A 19,622-nucleotide genomic window follows, 5' to 3' on the forward strand; every position below is an offset into this window, starting at 1 on the left:
TCTGTAGTAGTCTCCAGAGGATAAGAGAAGTTAATATAAAGTATTTTTGTTCTCCTGGCCATAAGCCAGATGTTTTAAATTCAGAGTGATGCCTCATATGACATTGAACTCCAGTGGGAAAAGGCAGAAAAGCTTTATTCTAGACCTTTAATATCTTACTGGCTTTAGTGGAATTTAATACAGTTTTTTTAAAATGAAAAAAACTGCTTTAAGTATCCTTTTCTTTACTGAAAGAGATGAAGGAATTCAGAGCAGTATGATCATTTTTGTAAGTGTGTGAAGCTGCAGTCTAGCACGTACTCATGCTGAATTTCCATTTATTTTAATGGAACATAAGGGCACTTACATTAGATTTTGACTGTGTATTCCTTATCTGGTATAGATAGCAATAAACTACTAAAGATATGAAGTCTTGAATTTTACTCACTCTTGCTTATTGTTCTGGCACCTGATAGTTTTTTGCCCTAGTGGATTGGAGGCAAACAAATTGCAGTAGAGATTGGGGTAAGGAACTACCAACTTAGAATGCTGGATTTATCAGGAAGTTCCCTGATAAATGACCTTTGTAGATTGGTTGATTTATGAACTTTAAATATGATAAGTTCACAGGGCAGCACACACAATAAAGGGTTTTTAAAAACATGTTAAAAACAGCAATGATAAATAATACAATATCTATTTAAAAGGCCTGTAATAAAAATCTGAAATGCATGGGAGAATAGAAATGTCTTCGCCTGGACCAAAAAGTTAACAAGATAATTTTTTTTTAACCAAAAAGTGAACCGCCCAGAGAGCTCCGGTATTGGGTGGTATAGAAATGTAATAAATAAATATTTAAATAAATAAACAAGATGGGAGCCAGGCGAGCTTCCTTAGGGAGCTCATTCCATAAATGGGTCTCCATAGCTGACAAAGCTCTCTCTCTCTCTTGTAGACACCTTTCTAACAACTTTCGGTGGGGTACCCACAGGAAGACATCTAAAGGTGAACTAAGAGTATGGGCAGGTATATTGGGAGATACTTGTTTAGATCAAGGAAAGGCAATGTGATGCCTGTAGGCAGCAATGCCCACCTGGACACTTTTCATGATGTCCACCAAGGTGCCCTATCCCTCCCACTTTAAAAACAAAACAAAACATATTTTCTCAAAGCAGAGTTTGCAAGGTGAAAACCAGATTGTACATGGCAATGAGTTACTGGCCCCTCTACCCATGTGTGGAGAAACTGTGTTTTGAGGGAAATATTATTAAAATGTTGTACAGAATTTATAAATAAGTGTGTTATGGAATGTAATATTGTTATAAGTGTTTAATGGTGAGAGATAGAACGTTTATCTCTAAGTGAAACCTAATAGTTACTTTGTAACTGAGGCCTACTGTGGCAGTGTGTTACAGCAACTACCAAGGAAACACTTATAACCTCATGCAGTCTTCCCCAACCTGGTGCCCCCCTACAACTCCTAGCATTCCTGACCATTGTCCATGGTGGCTGAGGTTGATGGGAGTTGGAGACCAAAGCAACTGAAAAGTGCCATGTTGGAGAAGCCTAGCTTGTATACTGGATAGGAGAATCAAAAATCTCAACTTGTGATAGGCTAGTTAACAAACATTCACTGTCATCGTATCATAAATATAGGCCAATAAACTGGCAGCTAACATTGTGTTAAAAGGTCAATGGTCATATGGCTTTGGTTAGCATATAAAAGGACAGCCCCAACGCGGTCAAGAATACTTGGAGCAGGTTGGTTAGTTCAGGCAGAAAAGAGCCTGAGGAAGGAGAGGACAGCGGAACCTAGGCAAGAGGCTAAAGAAGTTGAGTGGCTGGAACCATTAATGGCAGAAGCTGTGGGAGCGAGCAAGAAGAGGAAATTCTTGCTCCAGATACAATTCTCTGGATTCTGGCCAGAGTGACAACAGAAGGCACTTGGCCTCTGGAAGCAAGTCTGCTTTAGAGAAGGCAGCTGACTGACTACTACTCTGCTTCATGCTCACCATCAGAGAGAGAATTTCAGGTCTAGACTTCAGATTCATTCTGGGAGAACTAAGATGGAAGCAGGAAAAAATGGTTTTAATAGCAAAGTGAACTTGGTTGAGTCTGCTTCCATATATAAACAGTAGCTTTAAACGAAATAATCATCAAAGCATATTGATCACATCAAACATTCTGTAGTCGATCATCTTAATATGAAAATATGTTTTACATAAACAATTAATTATTATTTTAACTTTTAAATCAATCTTATCTGTTTGTCTGATGTCTATAGCCTCGGAACTCTTTGTTGAGTGTGTGCTAAGGAGGAAATGATTTTATTATAAATTATATGGTGGCAGAAACACAGTTTTTATAAAGTGATATTTTGGTGACAGAAAAGGGGGGATAATAAAAAGGTAAATATCTCAGCTTCCAAATTTCAGTGAGATATAAGAAACCCAGGCCTTAGCTAGACCTACTGGGGATCACCCTGGGATTTCTCCCTGTCTAGCTAAGGCCCCAGTCTCAAATATTTCATGCCATGTTTTTCTATAATCCTACTTATGCATGAAAGGTTGTGATTCACTCTAGGAAATGTCCAGACCTCTTGGAACCTGAGCCTAAATGTATATTTAGGGCTCTTCTAAGATGATAATAGATATCTTAACATCATCAAAGAAGGAATTCATTAATTCATTTCTCAAAATGTTTCCCTAGCTATGAATTAATGGAGGGTACAGCATATTCCATACAAGAGGCTATAAAATGCCATGCAGTTAAACTTAGAACATACTTTTCTTGCTCTTTTATTCTTTACTCCCTTCTTCTGTAGGAATATACCTGTTAGGTAACAGCGTCTCATATTGAGATAGCTAACTGGGATATATAAAGTTTGGCTATTGATCTTTATGATAAAATAATTCAACTTGGTATGTAAGCAATGTAATCAGCATTGCCATGTCCACATTGCCTGGTTAGACAATTAATTTATGTATACTGCAAGATTAGCTGGCGTCTTTTTTCCATCCTTTTTTCATTCCAAATATATTTAATAAATTGCTGGTTAACTGTCATATTTTATGTTTCTTTCCTTTTGTACAAAGTCTAGTGCATCAAAGGTACATAGATATGGGTTTTACAAATCCTTTTCACCACCTTCTAATGTTGTAAACTAAGATATTATGGAAAATATCTGACATGTACGGAAAGAAAACTGCAAAAAATATATTTGTACTAGAATTTTTTTCACAGCTTTTTGGATAGGACAATTACTTAATCTTTCCAGTCCATATTTGTACATTGTCAAAAGTCTGCAAGCAGCATACGTGAGCCATAGAATGCTTTGGGGACACAGGACAGCTTTGCTTGGATTTACTGCCCTTTGGATGAAATGTCTTGCAGTTTTGACAGAGAATATTCTTATTTATATGAAGACTTTCCCCTAGAGTTTTCTGAGCTTATTCAAGATATACCTGTGTATATTAATTATACCTGTGTATATTAATTATACCTGTATTAATTCAGAGCATCTAGGGGTGGATGGGTGGGAAATAAGCATTTTTCTTAAAGTAGAAGATGGAAAGGAGGGTTGTAAGTCATTCTTAAACTTGTTTCTAGGTGTTGCAGCAGTGCTCCCAGGACTGGATTTTATTATCCCACATATTTCCTTCTTATATATGTTGCTGCCATGCTATGGTGAGACTAAGGCAATTTGCTGGGTAGTAGCAATGCATGTCATCCTTGCCCCATAGCTGTGGTGGGAACCTTTATTCTGTGAAGAGCTGTTGACCCATGGGAAAAGTTAATCAGATGTCAGAGTTGATGTTGGGCAGAACCAGAGCCAAAAATGCCCCCCCCCCTCTCTTCTGCTTGCAAGTATTAGGTGGAGTGAGGGAAACTGTGCGTATCATTCTGACTATTACTGTTACTTGCTCCTCTGAGTCAGTACATTAGCAGGGGTGCTTTTGTGCTCCACTGCTGTGGATGGAACTGTGCTGGCTTGAAACACCCTTCCACACCATTTTGTTAGGTGCCTGCTGGTATGGGTGATCCCCCAGTCCCATGTATTCAGCAAAAATAAAATTTTTCTCTGCTTCTTCCAAGCTGTACTATTAAAGCTTCTTTTCCCAATGCCCAGCACTCTGAAGCTTAAAGCTCCATCCGACGAGCATTTTATTGCACGCTTGTTACTGGGCACTCACCGAGTGTCCCTCACATGACATTGTCTGCCTCCCGCGCGCCTTCTGCTCCTTCTGGCCTTCCTTTCGTGACAAAAAAAAAACCCTAGTTAAGTCCCATTTTTTTTAAACTCGGAATTGCTGCTCTCCCCTGCTGTGTGCAGAGAAGCGAAGGTAGGGAGCGTGTTAACTCCCGGTGTGATGGAGCTTTTAGTTGGGCCAGTCCCATGTATTCGGCAAAAAGAAACATTTTCTCTGCTTCTTCCAAGCTGTACTATCCAAGCTTCTTTTCCCAATGCCCAGCACACTGAAGCTTAGTTGGGCCGGGCTTGCATGCATCTCCACAAGCCTTGTGCATGGGTGGGAGCAACCCCTAATTATTTTCTTCCATTTTAATCCCCCCCTTTTCTCAGTTTCCTCCCCTCTATTTTTTGTGTTTTAAACCCGGTGCCCTGGAGATTTAGATGCAATGGTGGTGTGTTTGTGTGGGCTGTCCCAGGAGCCTTCAACCCCTTGCTGTTTTTCATTTCACCCCTCCCCCATTTTTCTTTCCCACACCCCCTGATTTTTCATTTTGCTTTACAGGCATGATTGCTGCCTTTACTGTAATCTTTTGGCTCTGCCTACTGTTAACTACTCTGCCCTCTACTCCAAGAGCCCCAATGGGCACCAGCTCCCACTGGAGTAAGTCCTAGTGAACATAGTAGAATTTACATCTGAGTAAAACATGCCTACGATTGTGCTGCCACATCCACAGCTGAAACAAATACTACAAACTATTTATTTTCACTTGTATGGCTGGCAACACTGACCTTTATGACCAATACTGCATAGGATGACCATACAAAAAGGAGGACAGGGCTCCTGTATCTTTAACAGTTGTATAGAAAAGGGTATTTCAGCAGGTGTCATTTGTATATATGGAGAACCTGGTGAAATTCCCTCTTTATCACAACAGTTAAAGCTGCAGGAGCTATACTAGAGTGACCAGATTTAAAAGAGGGTAGGGCACCTGCAGCTTTAACTGGTGTGATGAAGAGGAAATTTCACCAGGTTCTCCATATATACAAATTACACCTGCTGAAATTCCCTTTTCTATGCAACTGTTGAAGATACAGGAGCCCTGTCCTCCTTTTCATATGTTCACCCTAACACCGCATTAACATTAGGGGTCTTTTTAACGGAAAAATTACATCAGTGCCGGTTCAGTAAGTGGTGCATATAAAAGTAATTTGTGATGAGATGTATGTGTGCAAATTTATTGTATTTTATACAACAGGGATAAATTATGTACACACATCTTTCATCAAAGTCATGAAATGGGCTACAAAGGCAATAAAATTAAGGTAATCAAAAGTTGAACAAATGGAGAGGGGTGCCTTAAAACTAGATAGTGAGAAAGATGAAGCATGAATGCCTGTCTGTGGCGAAGAAAACTTTAGTAGCTTGCTCCCCACCAAAACACCCAGAAAACTTATTTATTAAATATATGTCAATACGTACAATTGGGGCAAGGAAAACCAGTGAACTAAAAATAAAACAAAATGCAAACAACTCAGGTGGATAACGCAAGCTGCAAGAAACCAAAGATAAAGAAAATATTCCTTTTTGGCTGTCAGAGTCACAGGCACTGTAAATCTTTAATAAAAGAGGTTTTAAATACAGAATGAGTAAGCATCTAAGCCAAGATCTAGAAGAGCATCTGCTCCCTTGTAAAAAAAAGAAAAGAAGAAAAAACCTAATATTGCAGATGCGGAAATGAGATTCTTCTACGCACAATGCAGTAGTAATTGGAATTGATTGACTTTTAATGAAAGGGAAGCACCCCAGAGAGATTATTCTATGTAATATCGTTATCCAAAATTATATTATTAGCAGTAAATAATAACATAAATATCATCATCAGAACTCTTCATGAGAACTTTAACCTTACTTTCTCATCTTTCATGTTTTTTCCTTGTTGCTTCCTGGCACAATTTTTGGCATGTCTTAATTCAGTCTGCCCCATTGTCCTTAATTCAGTCTACCCCATTTGGGTGGACACTTCAGGTGCAGAGCTGTGCTTAGCCGAACACTAGTCACAATCATTGCTGAAGATGTGCAGCTTTTAAAAATATATGCTGTTTGTTAGCCAACTGCAATGAAGTAATAAAATATAAAATAATATACCAGAGGAATAAAAATAATAAAAGTTACCAGATTAAAACCACCTAGCTTTTATGCTACTTGGAAGGCTGTACCAGATGTGGGGCAACCTTGCCACAGGGAAGGCTGTTATTTTATGGTTTTAGGGTCTGCATATTTACTATACTATCATGTTTCAAGGGTAGATTGCATAACAGTAAATCACACATAGCAGCATCCTGGTTACTTGAGCCATTCTATCACTTTTTAAGCTCCTGCAATGTGCTCTAATGGTGCATTTGCTTTTAGAAAAGGGCTGCAGTTCCGCCCCAAATAATCTCTCTTTTCAGTTCCATGTATGTATAACTTGCAAGCAGATGGATAGTGGGCTGGTTCTCAGAGTTTCTAATCCCAGAGCCCCCTAATTTACTGAGGCCCACTAGTCACAAAATAGTGGCAAATGAAGCTGCATAATCAGTTGGCAATTACTGTTAATTTTCTTTGGATATCTAATCCCTCTTTGGAAATTGCTCAATTCTTTGCCACAATGATTTTCTAGTTCAGCTAAATATTGGCACTGTCTATGGAGGTAATATGAATCAACTTCAACATTTTAGACAGAATTTGTTGATCCAGAGGCTCTAAGTGGAGAAGAAAAATTCACCTTCTCCCCACATGTGTTTTAAAGTATTCTTACTCCTATCATTTCTTCTTTTATTCTCCTTTCACACTTAACTTGTACCCTATCCTTTCAACAACCAGTTTCTTTCAATCCTCCCTACACTCTGCTTCTCATTTACTTCCTCCTATAACAGCTTCCCTCTCTTATTTCCTGCCTCTCTATTCCTAACATTTAACATCATTATCATGATTATTTTGAAAGTAACCTTTAATTTCTTTCAAATTTCTTTCAAAGCCCCTTCTGACATTTTTTCCCCTTAGAGGAGGGTGATCCTTCCTCCCAAACATCTCCGTCTTCCAGACTTATTTCCCTACTCCCATGTAAACACACACACACTCCATTTCTAATGGCTGGTTGTTCTTCTGAGGTGTAGGAGATAGCCTTCTTTTCTCTCTCTCTGTCTTCCCCTTTTATCTCCATTATTCCCATTCTTTTCCTTCCTTCCCCCTTCCCTCCCTCCTTCTAACTTGGCATGCTACAGCCTTGCGTTTTAACTAATTCACAGTTGCACATGTGCCTAAATGCTGCACATACAGAGAGCTGCTACTGTTGCTGCTGCTGCAGACAACAGTCCAATGAAAAGGTTATGATGCACCCTGAGGGTGGGGCAGTTGAATAAGGATGTACTGAATGGGCTGTGGCACTGAGGCTCACCTGAATGTGGGCCTGAATGTCTGGTGGTGGTTCCCAGCCCACAATTTGAGGAATGCTGTATACAAAGAGCTTTGCTTCCCCATAGGACAATTCACTGCTCTCCTTATATAGGAGTAGGATGATATCCTTGTAGGCCATTGACAGCATTGCATATTGTCCCTAGAAGACTTCTGCATGCAGAGGGGCTATGTACATTACTCTCCATGCCTCACACAGAAGGAGAGTCTTCTTGTTGCCTTGGAATTTGTATTGTTTCTCATTGCTGTCATGATTGATGGGTGTATAAAAAATTGATAAAGTTTTTAATTTCTATTCCTTAGACTCCTAGTCTTATTGTTACTTTCTATGTACTTTCTGAAAGAACCTGGTTATTTCAGCACAGTGTTTATGCTCAGGACCATCTTCTGTCCCCAATGGCCATAGCTGAGGCAGGACCTCCATAGCACAATTGTGACATAGAAAGTTTGTGCTGAGCTATGTGTTAACATTTTTAAGGCTAATTTGCAACACCTTCTTGAGTTATAGACTGTTTATATTGAGTTATAGACCAGATATATCATGTCTTGTTCTTCCACAAGTTATTTATGAATGTTTACGTTTTGCAGCTGAGATCGTTTGCAGAGCCAAAAATGGCTTGTCCATTGTGTGAGAGTGTCTTGTTGGAAACCGATCTCTCCAAAAGTACTGGATAGTCTTATGTAAATAATTACTTTTAATCCTATTATTTTACTGTTATATTGCTCAAAATGTATGGGTGAAAGATTTTCATTTGGAATACCTTATAAGGTTTAAACACACACACATACGCACGCACACACACACACACCCCAAAATTATTTGAAGATAGTGAAATCCAAATTAACCTAAATGAGCCTAGCTACATGTTACATGCAAATGTTTGTAACCCTGGAAAAGTAATTTCCCAGTAACACTGGAACAGAAGGGGCAACTTGAAACTGAGAAGCAATAGATACTTAATGCTTTCCCCTCTCCAAATCCCACCTCTAACCTTCCCCCCACCCCCGGTGGAGTTTCAAGTAATGTATGAAAGTATAAAACATGCATGATGAGGGATGTTGTAGGATCACACTGTTAGAGCATCTTCAGATGGGGGGGGGGTGTTTCGCGTTTGCCTACTGTCACTATGGCCTCCTGCTGCTGTCCCACAATAGTGATGATCTCTACATGAGAGGAGAAAGAGAAAGCGGCAATGACCATGTGACCCATTCAGTGGGTGGTTTTATTGCACTGCTTTTCCTGCACGCAGCAGGAAATGGCCACAAGTTTCGATTTAAAAAAACGTCAGATTTTCTGGGTCCTGTTTTGCCACGGAAAGACAAGCGGAAGGAGTGGGAGGCGAGCGAGAGGTTGACAATGTTGTCTAAAGGATGCATGAAAAAATGTGAGTGGGCACTAACGAATGTGCAATAAAACACTTGTGTGATGATCCCCTAAGTCCTGTTATTGTGCACATGGGCCACGTATTCCGTGTACAGCTCCTCCAGATGAGGGGAAATCCTGAAGATGGAGGAAACCCTACAGATGTATATTAATATGCATGTAGGGCCCCTTTGCAAGGTTGCTGAGGATGTAGTTGGGCTGTGTGTCATCAGTGGGAGGGTGGGGCTAGCCACTGTGATCCTGTGAACCCCCTCACTCTTACTCTCAATGTAGATGTGGGATTGTGTGTAATCCCCATGTGTTTGGAAGCTCAGGAGAAGGAGGAAAGGAAGAAGTTTGAGGAAAGATGATTTGAAGTAGGGAAAAGTGTTAAATACCTTTCTGCTACTGCTGTTTCTTTGCTCCCAAAGTGGCTTTTGTGGAGAGTTGTCCATTTCTCTATACATGTCCACATGAAACATTCAAGTCACTAGCAAGCTATTGTATGGAAGAATTTACTTGTATTTTCCCCTTTGATGAAAGTGTTTTTCTTGTTTGCAATTCCTTCAAGAATTCTAGCACTGTCTTTTGATTGGATATTGTTATCTTTGTACTTGACGTTTATGTAGCACTTTAGATTCTAGGCTCACACAGTTGTCACTCTTAGCCACTATTCTACTCTAGTTCCTCATTCCTTTTTAAATTAATGGTGAGATATGGCTGTGTGTATGCTGAAGTATGACAGGAAACATCCCAGACACCTTAAAATGTGATAACCTCTCCTTTTTTGAAGTACACACAGGTGCATGGTGAAACATTCCAGCAAGTAAAATGTGTTGGAAGGGGTTACTCCCCTTAACTTGCACTTTCACTCTAATGCCTTGCCAGAAATCATGATGCCATTTACATCCATGATGTACAAACCGTGATGCCCTTTTACATTTATTCTGGAACACTGGGACTTCACACAGCAGTCTCTTTCATTTCATTTCAGCTGCATTTTAGTTAAAGGTAATCACTAAATTATAGTTAAGAGCATTGTGCATTTATTTATTTCACTGTTGACAGACAAGAGTCAGTTCTTTAAATAAATTTGGTATAAAGAATAATTTTAAAAAAAGAACAGCAAATGAACCGTGACTTCTGATAGGAGTCTGGTGATATCATGTGATTATGATGTTCATGTAGTTCATCTCACACTGGGTCAGGATTGGTCTTTTGGTTGAATGGGGAGCTCCAATAGCTGTCTCCCTTCCTGTTAGACAGGCTTTGAAAACTTACTTATTGTGACATATTGCATAATAGTCTGTTTTAAGTTGTTAGTTTAATGTTGCTGTTTTTAGTAATTGTGTGACAGTTTAACATTTTTGTTACTTGTTTATATGATGTGCAGTCCTGTACTTGTCTACTTAGAAGTAATCCCCATGGGTTACAGCCTTACTTGGAGTATGTGCCAGGCTGAGTACAAATATTGTAGAAAAGTGGGATATAAATAAAATAAGAATATAATGAAGTGCCTAAAAGCAAATCTCTTTGAATATCAGATTCCAGAGAGATGTGTACTTAATTTATCTCTCCCTAACCTTCATTTCTGGATATAATTGAGCTGAGCTCTTGTCCAAAACAGAAAACCAGATACTATTTGAAAACAGTAGGTGAAATGCACATTCTTTAGATACAGTTGGAGAAATACACATATTTTGGAGACAGTTAAGTGCCCTGATACATGCTTTCCTATAAAAGAAATTAACATCATTATTCTTTTTATCATCTTTCAACAAGACACTGTCGCCTGTTTTTGCAAACAAAGGGTTTCTTTGCGTTGGTAGTTAAGAAAAACTTGAATGTAGTGTAAGCAACAGACATAACTTCATTGGTTGCAAAATAGTAAAATATTTTGGAAAGTAACTACAATAATTAGAAATTATTTGTGTTACCCAAATACTTTCAGAGCACACTAGAAAGCAATATTTATTATGGCAACAGTTGAGGTGTTTTAGGTATGACTGATTCAATCTAAAAATAGCAAAAAAGATGACAAAATGGGGTCCAAGACTTATGATACAGTGAGTTAGCGGTGGGCAACCTGTTGCCCTCCAAATATTGTTGGACTCCAACTACCATCAGTCCCAGTCAACATAGCTAATCTTTGGGAATGAAAGGAGTTGTAATCCAGCAAGAAGGGCCACAGGTTTCCCACCCTGACTTAGCGTATCATAACCAAATGTGGAGCATTCATAATATATATATTCAAAGTCAGAGAGACACATTCAAAATATAGTCAAAATCGGGCTTCTCCTCTCCCCGTTTTCAAACATATCTTGCTGGTTCTAAAACAGCTGCACCCCTGGGGTATTTCCATGCACAATTCAAATGCTGGTGTTTATCTTGGAATGCCAGTCATCTGTTTTGGCTTTGATGCAGTTGATTAATACTTTTGGTAATTTGTCTGCCTGTTCAGTTAACTGGTAAAAATCTGAACTACTGCCCATTGGAGATATATCTCATATCATATTAGCTGATTGGCAATTTTGATGGTGCCCAGATGTTATTGATCAAGCTTAATCTGAATAAATTGATTAATAAGATGGCTCAGGATTTAGCTAGATAGCCATCTTTAAAGTTGAGTTTGTGGGACAAAGTTAATACACTTAGGATGAATACTATACTTCAAATTGTTCATGTAATACGTTGGATTACTCTAACTATACCTTGCAAATATTTCTTAAAAATCAGTGCTTTGTTTCGTAAATTTTTCAGACATTGCTCTTTGCCATGATTATCTTTGAAAGGGATGCAATTTCCCAAAAGGAGGGATTTCATTTTCTGGATCTTGTTTATATCATCGGGCTTATTTTTTTGACTTGTACTAAATTAGTTGGTCTTTTCTGTTCAGATCAGATTTTCCATCTTGGTCAATCTGGAAATCTTATCTGGACCCTCTCTGCAAATGGATGGGATTAGGTTCTAGGCATATTAGAATGGATGGGGTTCCTCCCACAGTTATGGCTGTTAGAGATTTTGATATACAATATTACATCAATTACATTTTGATCCATTTTCTCATGCTCAATTGACAGTATGGGGAAATCCAAATTTAAACATTGGTAAGAAAAATGTTTTTGTGGCAGATAAGGTGTTTTTTACCTTGGATCAATTGGTGGGTGCTGATTATGGTGGTGTCTTCATGGCACCACTTTGCCACTCCTTTCCAATAAAACCCTGCAGTGCTAGTCCTTTTCAAAGATTTAACTGAAGATCTAACTTGCATACATCATACATAAATAACTTTCTTAGACTTTATGCTGCTTTGGGCAGGGACTTGTTAATTGTATGTTTTGTAAAGTGCATAGCACACTTTGGTAACGATGAACTGGATGAGGATGATAATAACGAATAAACTTCTTAATAATAAAAAAATAATTGTATTTGTTTACCAGTTCTCTAAACCTATTCAACTCTTTAAAGCAAAGACATTCACATCCAATTTAATTTGTGGAAACTACGTCATGTTATATTTTCAGACAGGGGCCTGGGAAAGATCTCCTGCTGTGACCAAATTCAATACCATCTTTCCTTGGGATAGTTTCAGATATTAAATAATGGATGGCAGAACTAAAACTATAAACCGATAACAGTGTTGTATACTTTTGTTGCAATGAAATTCTATAGTTACTTTTTGCCTATTTATTTATTTATTTATTTATTTATTATGTTTTTATACCGCCCAATAGCTGAAGCTCTCTGGGCGGTTCACAAAAATTAAAACCATTAGGAACATAATAAAACACCGAACAAGCTAATTCTTTGGAATCTGTCCTATTCCTTCATACTATTTTGGGTATGTGTGCACAAGCTGTTTATTTTTTTCTTGAGAGGAGAAGGAAGCTTCCTCAAGATTGCCATTGCAATCTTGACTCATTCCTATTCTGCTCTTTGTTCTTTTGTAATTCACATCCATATAGAAGGGCCCTGTTTTTGTTTTACTCAAAACTGTAGTCAGGAAAGGCTACAAACTCCTGCATCACATAGTAATCTCCAGCCCCTCCCAAAAAGTGAATAAAAGAGGACAGGTCCAGTCCAGTGAAGGGCAGAAGCCTACCTTCTCATGTAGGTCTCCCACTTAGCACACTTGTGGGAAAGGGCTGGAATCTAGTGTTACAAGGTAGCTTCTGTGAGCAGTACTGACTCCATTTTGAAGCGACCCAAAACCCCACCTACAGACTGAGAGCATTCACAGAAGGCCTAGGTCAAGTAACCATTTCCTGATAGACTTCTTCAAATGCATTCCCCAGAGACAAAAGTAGGGGTAAAACTAAGCAGAATATGAATGCTGGATGGCAAGAGTTTTACCTGGTCATACACATGCTAATGTAGCCCTGTTGCTGAACTCCAGGCTGCATCAAGTACAGCCATCATCCCAAATCACCCTCTTTTGTTCCCATAGCAAGCAGATCTTTAGATAAGATCATACAAAAAACCCTGAAGTTTAGAGGGAAGAAGGAGGCTCTCTCTCTCTCTTTAGAACCAGAAACAAAGGGCATACTACAGATGCCAGCTTGAGAGAGCAAGCCGCCATGAGTGAGTGCTTTGCCTGGCTGTATTCTTTTCCTCTTCACCTAAGACCAAGAGTTGCAACTCTCTCCAGTTCTGGTCTACAGGAAAGGGCTGCAGCCCAAGGAAAGGTATACTGCCTTTAAAGATTCCCTCTACTCTTTCCCCTGTTGTCTGTGTGTGTGTGTATGCTCTTAAGTCTCAAAAAGTCTGTTTTTCAGTCTTGAAACTGCTTCTAAGCCTCTACTTGCTCAGCTAATTTCCCCAAAGCTAGCTTGTACCTTTGTATTTGTTTCAACCTCAATAAATGTGCCATTGTGGCATTATCCCCTTCAATGCTGTAAGTTTCTTAAGTAAGAATCGCCTTACATAGCCACAGACGCTCTATTGCCAATGTCAAAGGATTCCTTATAAGCAGGTGTAAGTCTCATTAGAAGTGTGCAAGTTTGTACACGGGTCTAATGAGAGCATATCCCGTAACACTAGTGTATGAAGTAGCATGTACATTGATGGTGCTATATAAATAAATAAATAAATAAATAATAATAATAATAATAATAATAATAATAATAATAATGTTGAAGTTGGAACAGTTCCCTATCAGTGGACCAACTAATAGCGAAACCTGTTGCTCCATTCTTTAGGAAGGACAGCATTTTGGCTTTAAAGCAGTAGACTCTAGCCACCTTGGTTAACTTGCAATCCACTGGTTTGGAGTAATGTTTCCTGAAGTTTATATTCAGACATTCCATGGAAGATTATAGCAGAAGTAAGCTCCTTCTTTTTGAGGAATGGTATGCCATGTGCTGACCTGCATCTTCATCTAGATGGACATCAAACAATACACGATTTTAGAAGTAACTTTTTAAAAAAGTAAAACTCTTGCTTTAAGCTCCAGTATCTCCTAAACTGAATGATGAATGATTAATTCTGAAATTAATCAAGCTGTTCCTTTAAAATGCATGTTGTGAATTAGAGACAAAATTAGAAACATAGGAAACTGACTTATATAGAATAGTTGGTTCACCTAGCTTTGTGTAGTCAACACGGACTGGCAGTAGATCCCCAGGGGATTCCAGTCCTAACCCCGCTGTGTGGAGATGCAGGGACAGTGGGGACTGGTGGCTCTGATTTTGGTGGGGCTCTGAATTCATCCTGGGCTTTAGTCAGAACCAGTCAGAACTTTAAAGGAGCTATCCAACATACTGAACCTAGGCTGGGGATAAGGTTCAGCACCTTGGATAGCTTCTTTAGAGTTCTGGCTGATTCTGACTGAAACCTAAAATGAATTTACAGCCCCACTGAAATCACAGCCACCAGCCTCCACTGGCCAGGGATTGAACCTGGGACCATTTGCATGCAAAGCATGTGCTCTGCTAGTGAGGTACAAGATCAAATAAAGTATAAAACTGCAGTATTTTAATTTCAGAAAGCTGATGAATTCTCATGTAGTTTTTCCATATTTTGTTAGATAAAGATTCAAAATCTAGTCTTTAGTGTGGCTATTACAGACCTATGTGTTATCTTGCAATAATGCTGAAAATGATAAATGATGCTGACTGTCCAAGGATCTCACTTGGTGCTCTGCACCCTGAAGAAAAAATAATCTTTGAAGGTCAGGTCGTCTCAACATTATGAGTCACAGATGCTGCCTTTCAGCTTATTAAATAATAGAGTTCTAAAGTGACTCTTCACAAAGATCTGATGAATGCTTTATTTTATAAGCAAACCAAAAAAAAAAAAGTCTCATGGTACTTTAAAGGCCAACAAATTTATTGTGGGATTTCATGGTCCATTGATTGCCTTGTCTGATATGTTGGTAGATCAATTCTTTTTATCGATAGATAAAAGTAGGGCAGGAGAAAACTGTTATAGAACTTGTTACTTTATACATTAACAAATATAGTAATTCTCACTCTTTGGGATATATACTATAAATGATATTTAATACAAACAGATGCATTCAAATGCAAAAACAAAGTTCTTTGAGACATCATGAGGTATGCAGTGCTCTAGGGACTACATCTATAAAAATGTACAGTGTTGCTAAACCCTTGGACAATTCACTGTGTTAAAAAAGACAAAATGAGAGTGATTATGCATTCAACTGCCCAGACCATGCTGCTAAAATGATTGGCTGATTTTGTCACTTGGACAATGTGAAGCCCTTCATCAAATGGATTCTATTCCCTCCTGTACTTCTGTATTCCCTCCTGTACTCAGTACAAATGTCTTGACCTTAGCTACAGAACTCTTTACAAGCTCATCCTACAGAACTCTTTACAAGCTTGTCACACCCTATCTTTCTGCCCTGACCTCCTGTGACCTTCAATCTTCCAGCTCTACTACATTCAGCTTCTTAAAGGTGTCCTCTGAGAGACTATTCTCTGAAAATAATGTGCCCATTCTCTCTGGCTGTTTCTTTATGCGGGAACTCTTGAACACCATGTGGTGTGTGTTACCTCTTTCTTTTAATTCTCCTTTAAAACCCATCTGATGTTATAGTGACCAATATATTCTGAAGCTATTATTCTTCCAACAATATTTCAGTTTTATTTAATTTTATTGTTAGAGATACTTGCTCAAATCAGTTTTTAGATACATATAATACTTAAGTGCAAAACTGAAGGTTAGTGTTTAGTAGACTAATTGTTTTTCAGTACTATGTAAATTTACGACACTGTTCAATTTATTCCCTCAAAAATGTGTTTTGTTTTCCTTTTGTATTTGACAGATCTTCAAGTCAGCAAAAGGAGCAGAAGATTCTTTTGAATATTTCCCCCACCCTCTGAGGGAACCACTAGCACTATACCAACATGCAGATTGCTGGTGCAATGGCAACAACTCTTGCATGAAACCATCTACTCAAAGAGCTCCTAAATACCGTGCTACTTTACGCAGGACCTCCCTTTCAAATTTTATCAGTGGTGCTTTACTAGAAGCAACAACATCGTTAGGAGCAAGAAGTGGTACATTAAATATCTTAGGAGGATCAACTGGAAAGACCATGCTAAAAGGTAATTAAGGGAAATGTAATAGCATTTGACAGTATGACTCTTGGGGTTGCTAGGACCATATGCTTTCTCCAAATCAGAATTGGTAAACTGAGTATTGGTGGATACTTCAAATTATTAGAATTCAAACTAACATTGGATATTTTAATAAATTTCATGCATGTTAGGTTCAAGGTCACCTAATATCACTATCTGTGTTGTGTATGTATTGAATGTACATGGGTGAACTATTCCTGTATATATTCCTTCTATATAGACCATACTTCCACAACCTTGAGTAGCTTAGAAGTGAGTGCATAGGGGTACTATTTCAGACAGTATCTAGAATTCCTTGCTTTTAGCGGTAGTAAAACAGTTATGTCAACAAAGCACTATATAAAGATACTGTGTTTTCATTATGTTTAGATTAGGTAAAGTAGTTGGGGTATGGTTCTGTGATAAAGGAGGCCTTAATGAGGCTGGAGTTAAAGAGCAGTGTAGGTCATAACTGTTTTGGATACACTCAAAGTACATTTCTGTCTCTGTATCAAATAACCTAGATTATTTACGTTCCTGAAGGTTAACAGGTCTTTTGTCCAAAGATTTATAAAAACAAGGATCAAATAAATACAATGTCCGTTTTTAGAACACAGATTGTTAACAGGAAACTTTGATGAATAAACATTATTATATTTTAGTATCTCAGTTGTGTATGGATGATGATATCCATGCACAATTGTGTAAAATACAGCATATACATAGCATATACATGTGCTATGTCTTTTTACTATTTATTTTGGGGGAAATAATATGTAGATTACTAATGCTTGAGCTAAACATTACATTGGCAAGTCATGTTTCCAGACATTGGCTGCAGTTTCTCCATTGCAAAGCAGGTTAGAAGGAGGCAATTTATAAGAAAAATGGGGGTGGAGGAATGCTCAACATACCACTTTCCCTCAACATCTCCCCCAGACACATGCTTGCAGAGGAAACAGAGGTCTGGAATAGCAATAAACAAACTGACCCCATTATAATTTGTAATTCGCTCACCAAGTTAGGAATTCAGCTTCATAAACTCTGACAAAAGTTCTCTGTTTTTATCCTTGAATTTTTGCATATACATGACGATGGAGTGTGGCTGTTTAGTCTTTTTTTAAAAAAACTTTTATCTGCAATACAACAATAACAAAAAAAGAAGGGGGGGCGAAGAAAAAAGAAGAAAAGGAAAAACATACCATACAATATATCCGCTGCTTAGTCATGACAGAAAATAATTTATATTGGCTTGTACGAAAATATGAAAAATTATTGGATTAAAATCGAGGCTTGTTATATATTTGAGAATTACAAACCTACTTGATTTGGTTTAAAAACTAATTAATTTCAAGTTTCAGCAACATTGCTAGTCTGGAACCCTATAGGTAGGTGGATAGGAGAGAGGTTAGGGAAGGTATAAGCAACCCTCTACTGCTATTTCACCCCTGCAAATTGCCACTTCCTTACACCTTTTTACAGTGGTAAAGTAGCAGCTGAAGCTTGGTAATGTGACTTCGCCATTTAAAGTGCCATTTAAACAGCAGTATTCCCCTGTTCCTGGGCTTTTTGTCTTCCATTTTCCTTTACTCGTCTATACTCAGTGCTTTTTTCTTAATGAGTATTACAGTAAATAGATTTGGACTTTTATTATGTCAGGCATGGGAAATGTCTGGCCCTCAGGGCTTTCCCTTCCAGATCGCCATCCTCTTGCCAGACCTCCTCCCTTCTCCCCAGACCCTCTTTACCTGCTGTTGTACTCTCCCACCAGCTCTGCTGTTTGGAAATTATTGGTTTTCTGTGCTGTAAAGTGAGAAAGAAGCCCCCCCCCTTTGTCACTGTACAGCATGGAAATGCAGCAAATTGTCCATAGAAGAAGAGAGCAATCTTTCTGTTCACGAGCAGTTTGCTGCATTTCTGTCCTGCACAGCCATACAGCATTCAAATGCAGCTACTTGTCCATGGGGGGAAGAGAGCAGTGGTCAGTTTGAGAGTTCAAACTGGGAGTTCAATGGGCAGTTTGCTGCCTCCCTCCCTCCCTCCCTCCCTCCCTCCCTCCCTCCTCTCTCTCTCTCTCTCTCTCTCTCTCTCTCTCTCTCTCTCTCTCTCTCTCTCTCTCTCTCTCTCTCTCTCCCCCCCCCCGTGTGTGTGTGTGTGTGTGTGTGTGTGTGTGTGTGTATCCAGACAAATACATAGTGGGAGTGGCCAGACCAAACCTGGGCTGCGAAACTGCTCCCTGCTGGATTGTGGTCCTGATGTGCTTGCCCAGGACCAATATGGCTCATGGGCCGAAAGCATCTCCCACCCTTGTATCATGTATTTATTAAGTGTATTTGTTAAGTATACCAAATATTTTAGGAGACATCCTTAAAGAACTTAAAATATTTGTTATATAGTATATTTTGTAAGAATTGTAGGTGTCAGTTGTCTTTCCACAAGCTTTCATAAGAATTAAAAGATGTGTTACTATTGCAGCCTTATTACGAACAATTATGTGGGCAGCACTTAATTGAGTCCAGTTGGCAAAGGTATGAAACAAATAGACACACAGGCATAGCTGGGATAATAAATTGGCCACAGCTTTATTGACTCACTTGAATAGGCTTGGCGGCGGCATAGGGCGTGGATCCTGAAATCGGCCAGCTCACTTGCTGACAGATTCCCCTTCCTGGCCCACATGCCAGGAGCACAGGTGGTAGATGGAAGGGCCAGGGGCACACCATGGTGCAGACCTCTAATGTGAACCTCTTTCCACTACCACAGATGTGGCCAGCTGGTCTTGTCTTGGTGCTGTGTCCCCGAGATCCCTTATGGGAATCCTCACCGTGGGGAAGCAGGGAACCCATTCCTGCTCCCCCTAACCAATGGATCCAGCCCAATGCCTATCATGCCTACGTACGTTGTGACAAATGTTAGAAAATAAAACATCCACAAAGAATTTACCGATAGTCCAGATCAATTTATTTACAGTGGAATTAATCTTGCAATGAGGAAAGCAAAAACCCAGCATAGTCTTTGCCAATTGGTGTGCAGGTAAAATTCCTTCACAGA

At 38.9% G+C, this 19,622-nt stretch overlaps 1 protein-coding gene across 5 annotated transcripts in view; it reads left to right on the plus strand.

Moving 5' to 3' along the window:
- The window catches only part of PLCE1 (phospholipase C epsilon 1), a 140,806-nt gene that overhangs the window by 34,108 nt on the left and 87,076 nt on the right, over positions 1 to 19,622 (plus strand). For all 5 annotated transcript variants that reach the window (XM_063132890.1, XM_063132891.1, XM_063132888.1 and 2 more), the window contains exon 2: positions 16,277 to 16,559. In XM_063132890.1, coding sequence (XP_062988960.1) covers positions 16,277 to 16,559 — 283 coding nt within the window. The remainder of the gene's footprint in view (positions 1 to 16,276; positions 16,560 to 19,622) is intronic.

The sequence above is a fragment of the Elgaria multicarinata genome, chromosome 8, assembly GCF_023053635.1.
Source record: "Elgaria multicarinata webbii isolate HBS135686 ecotype San Diego chromosome 8, rElgMul1.1.pri, whole genome shotgun sequence".
NCBI lineage: Eukaryota > Metazoa > Chordata > Lepidosauria > Squamata > Anguidae > Elgaria > Elgaria multicarinata.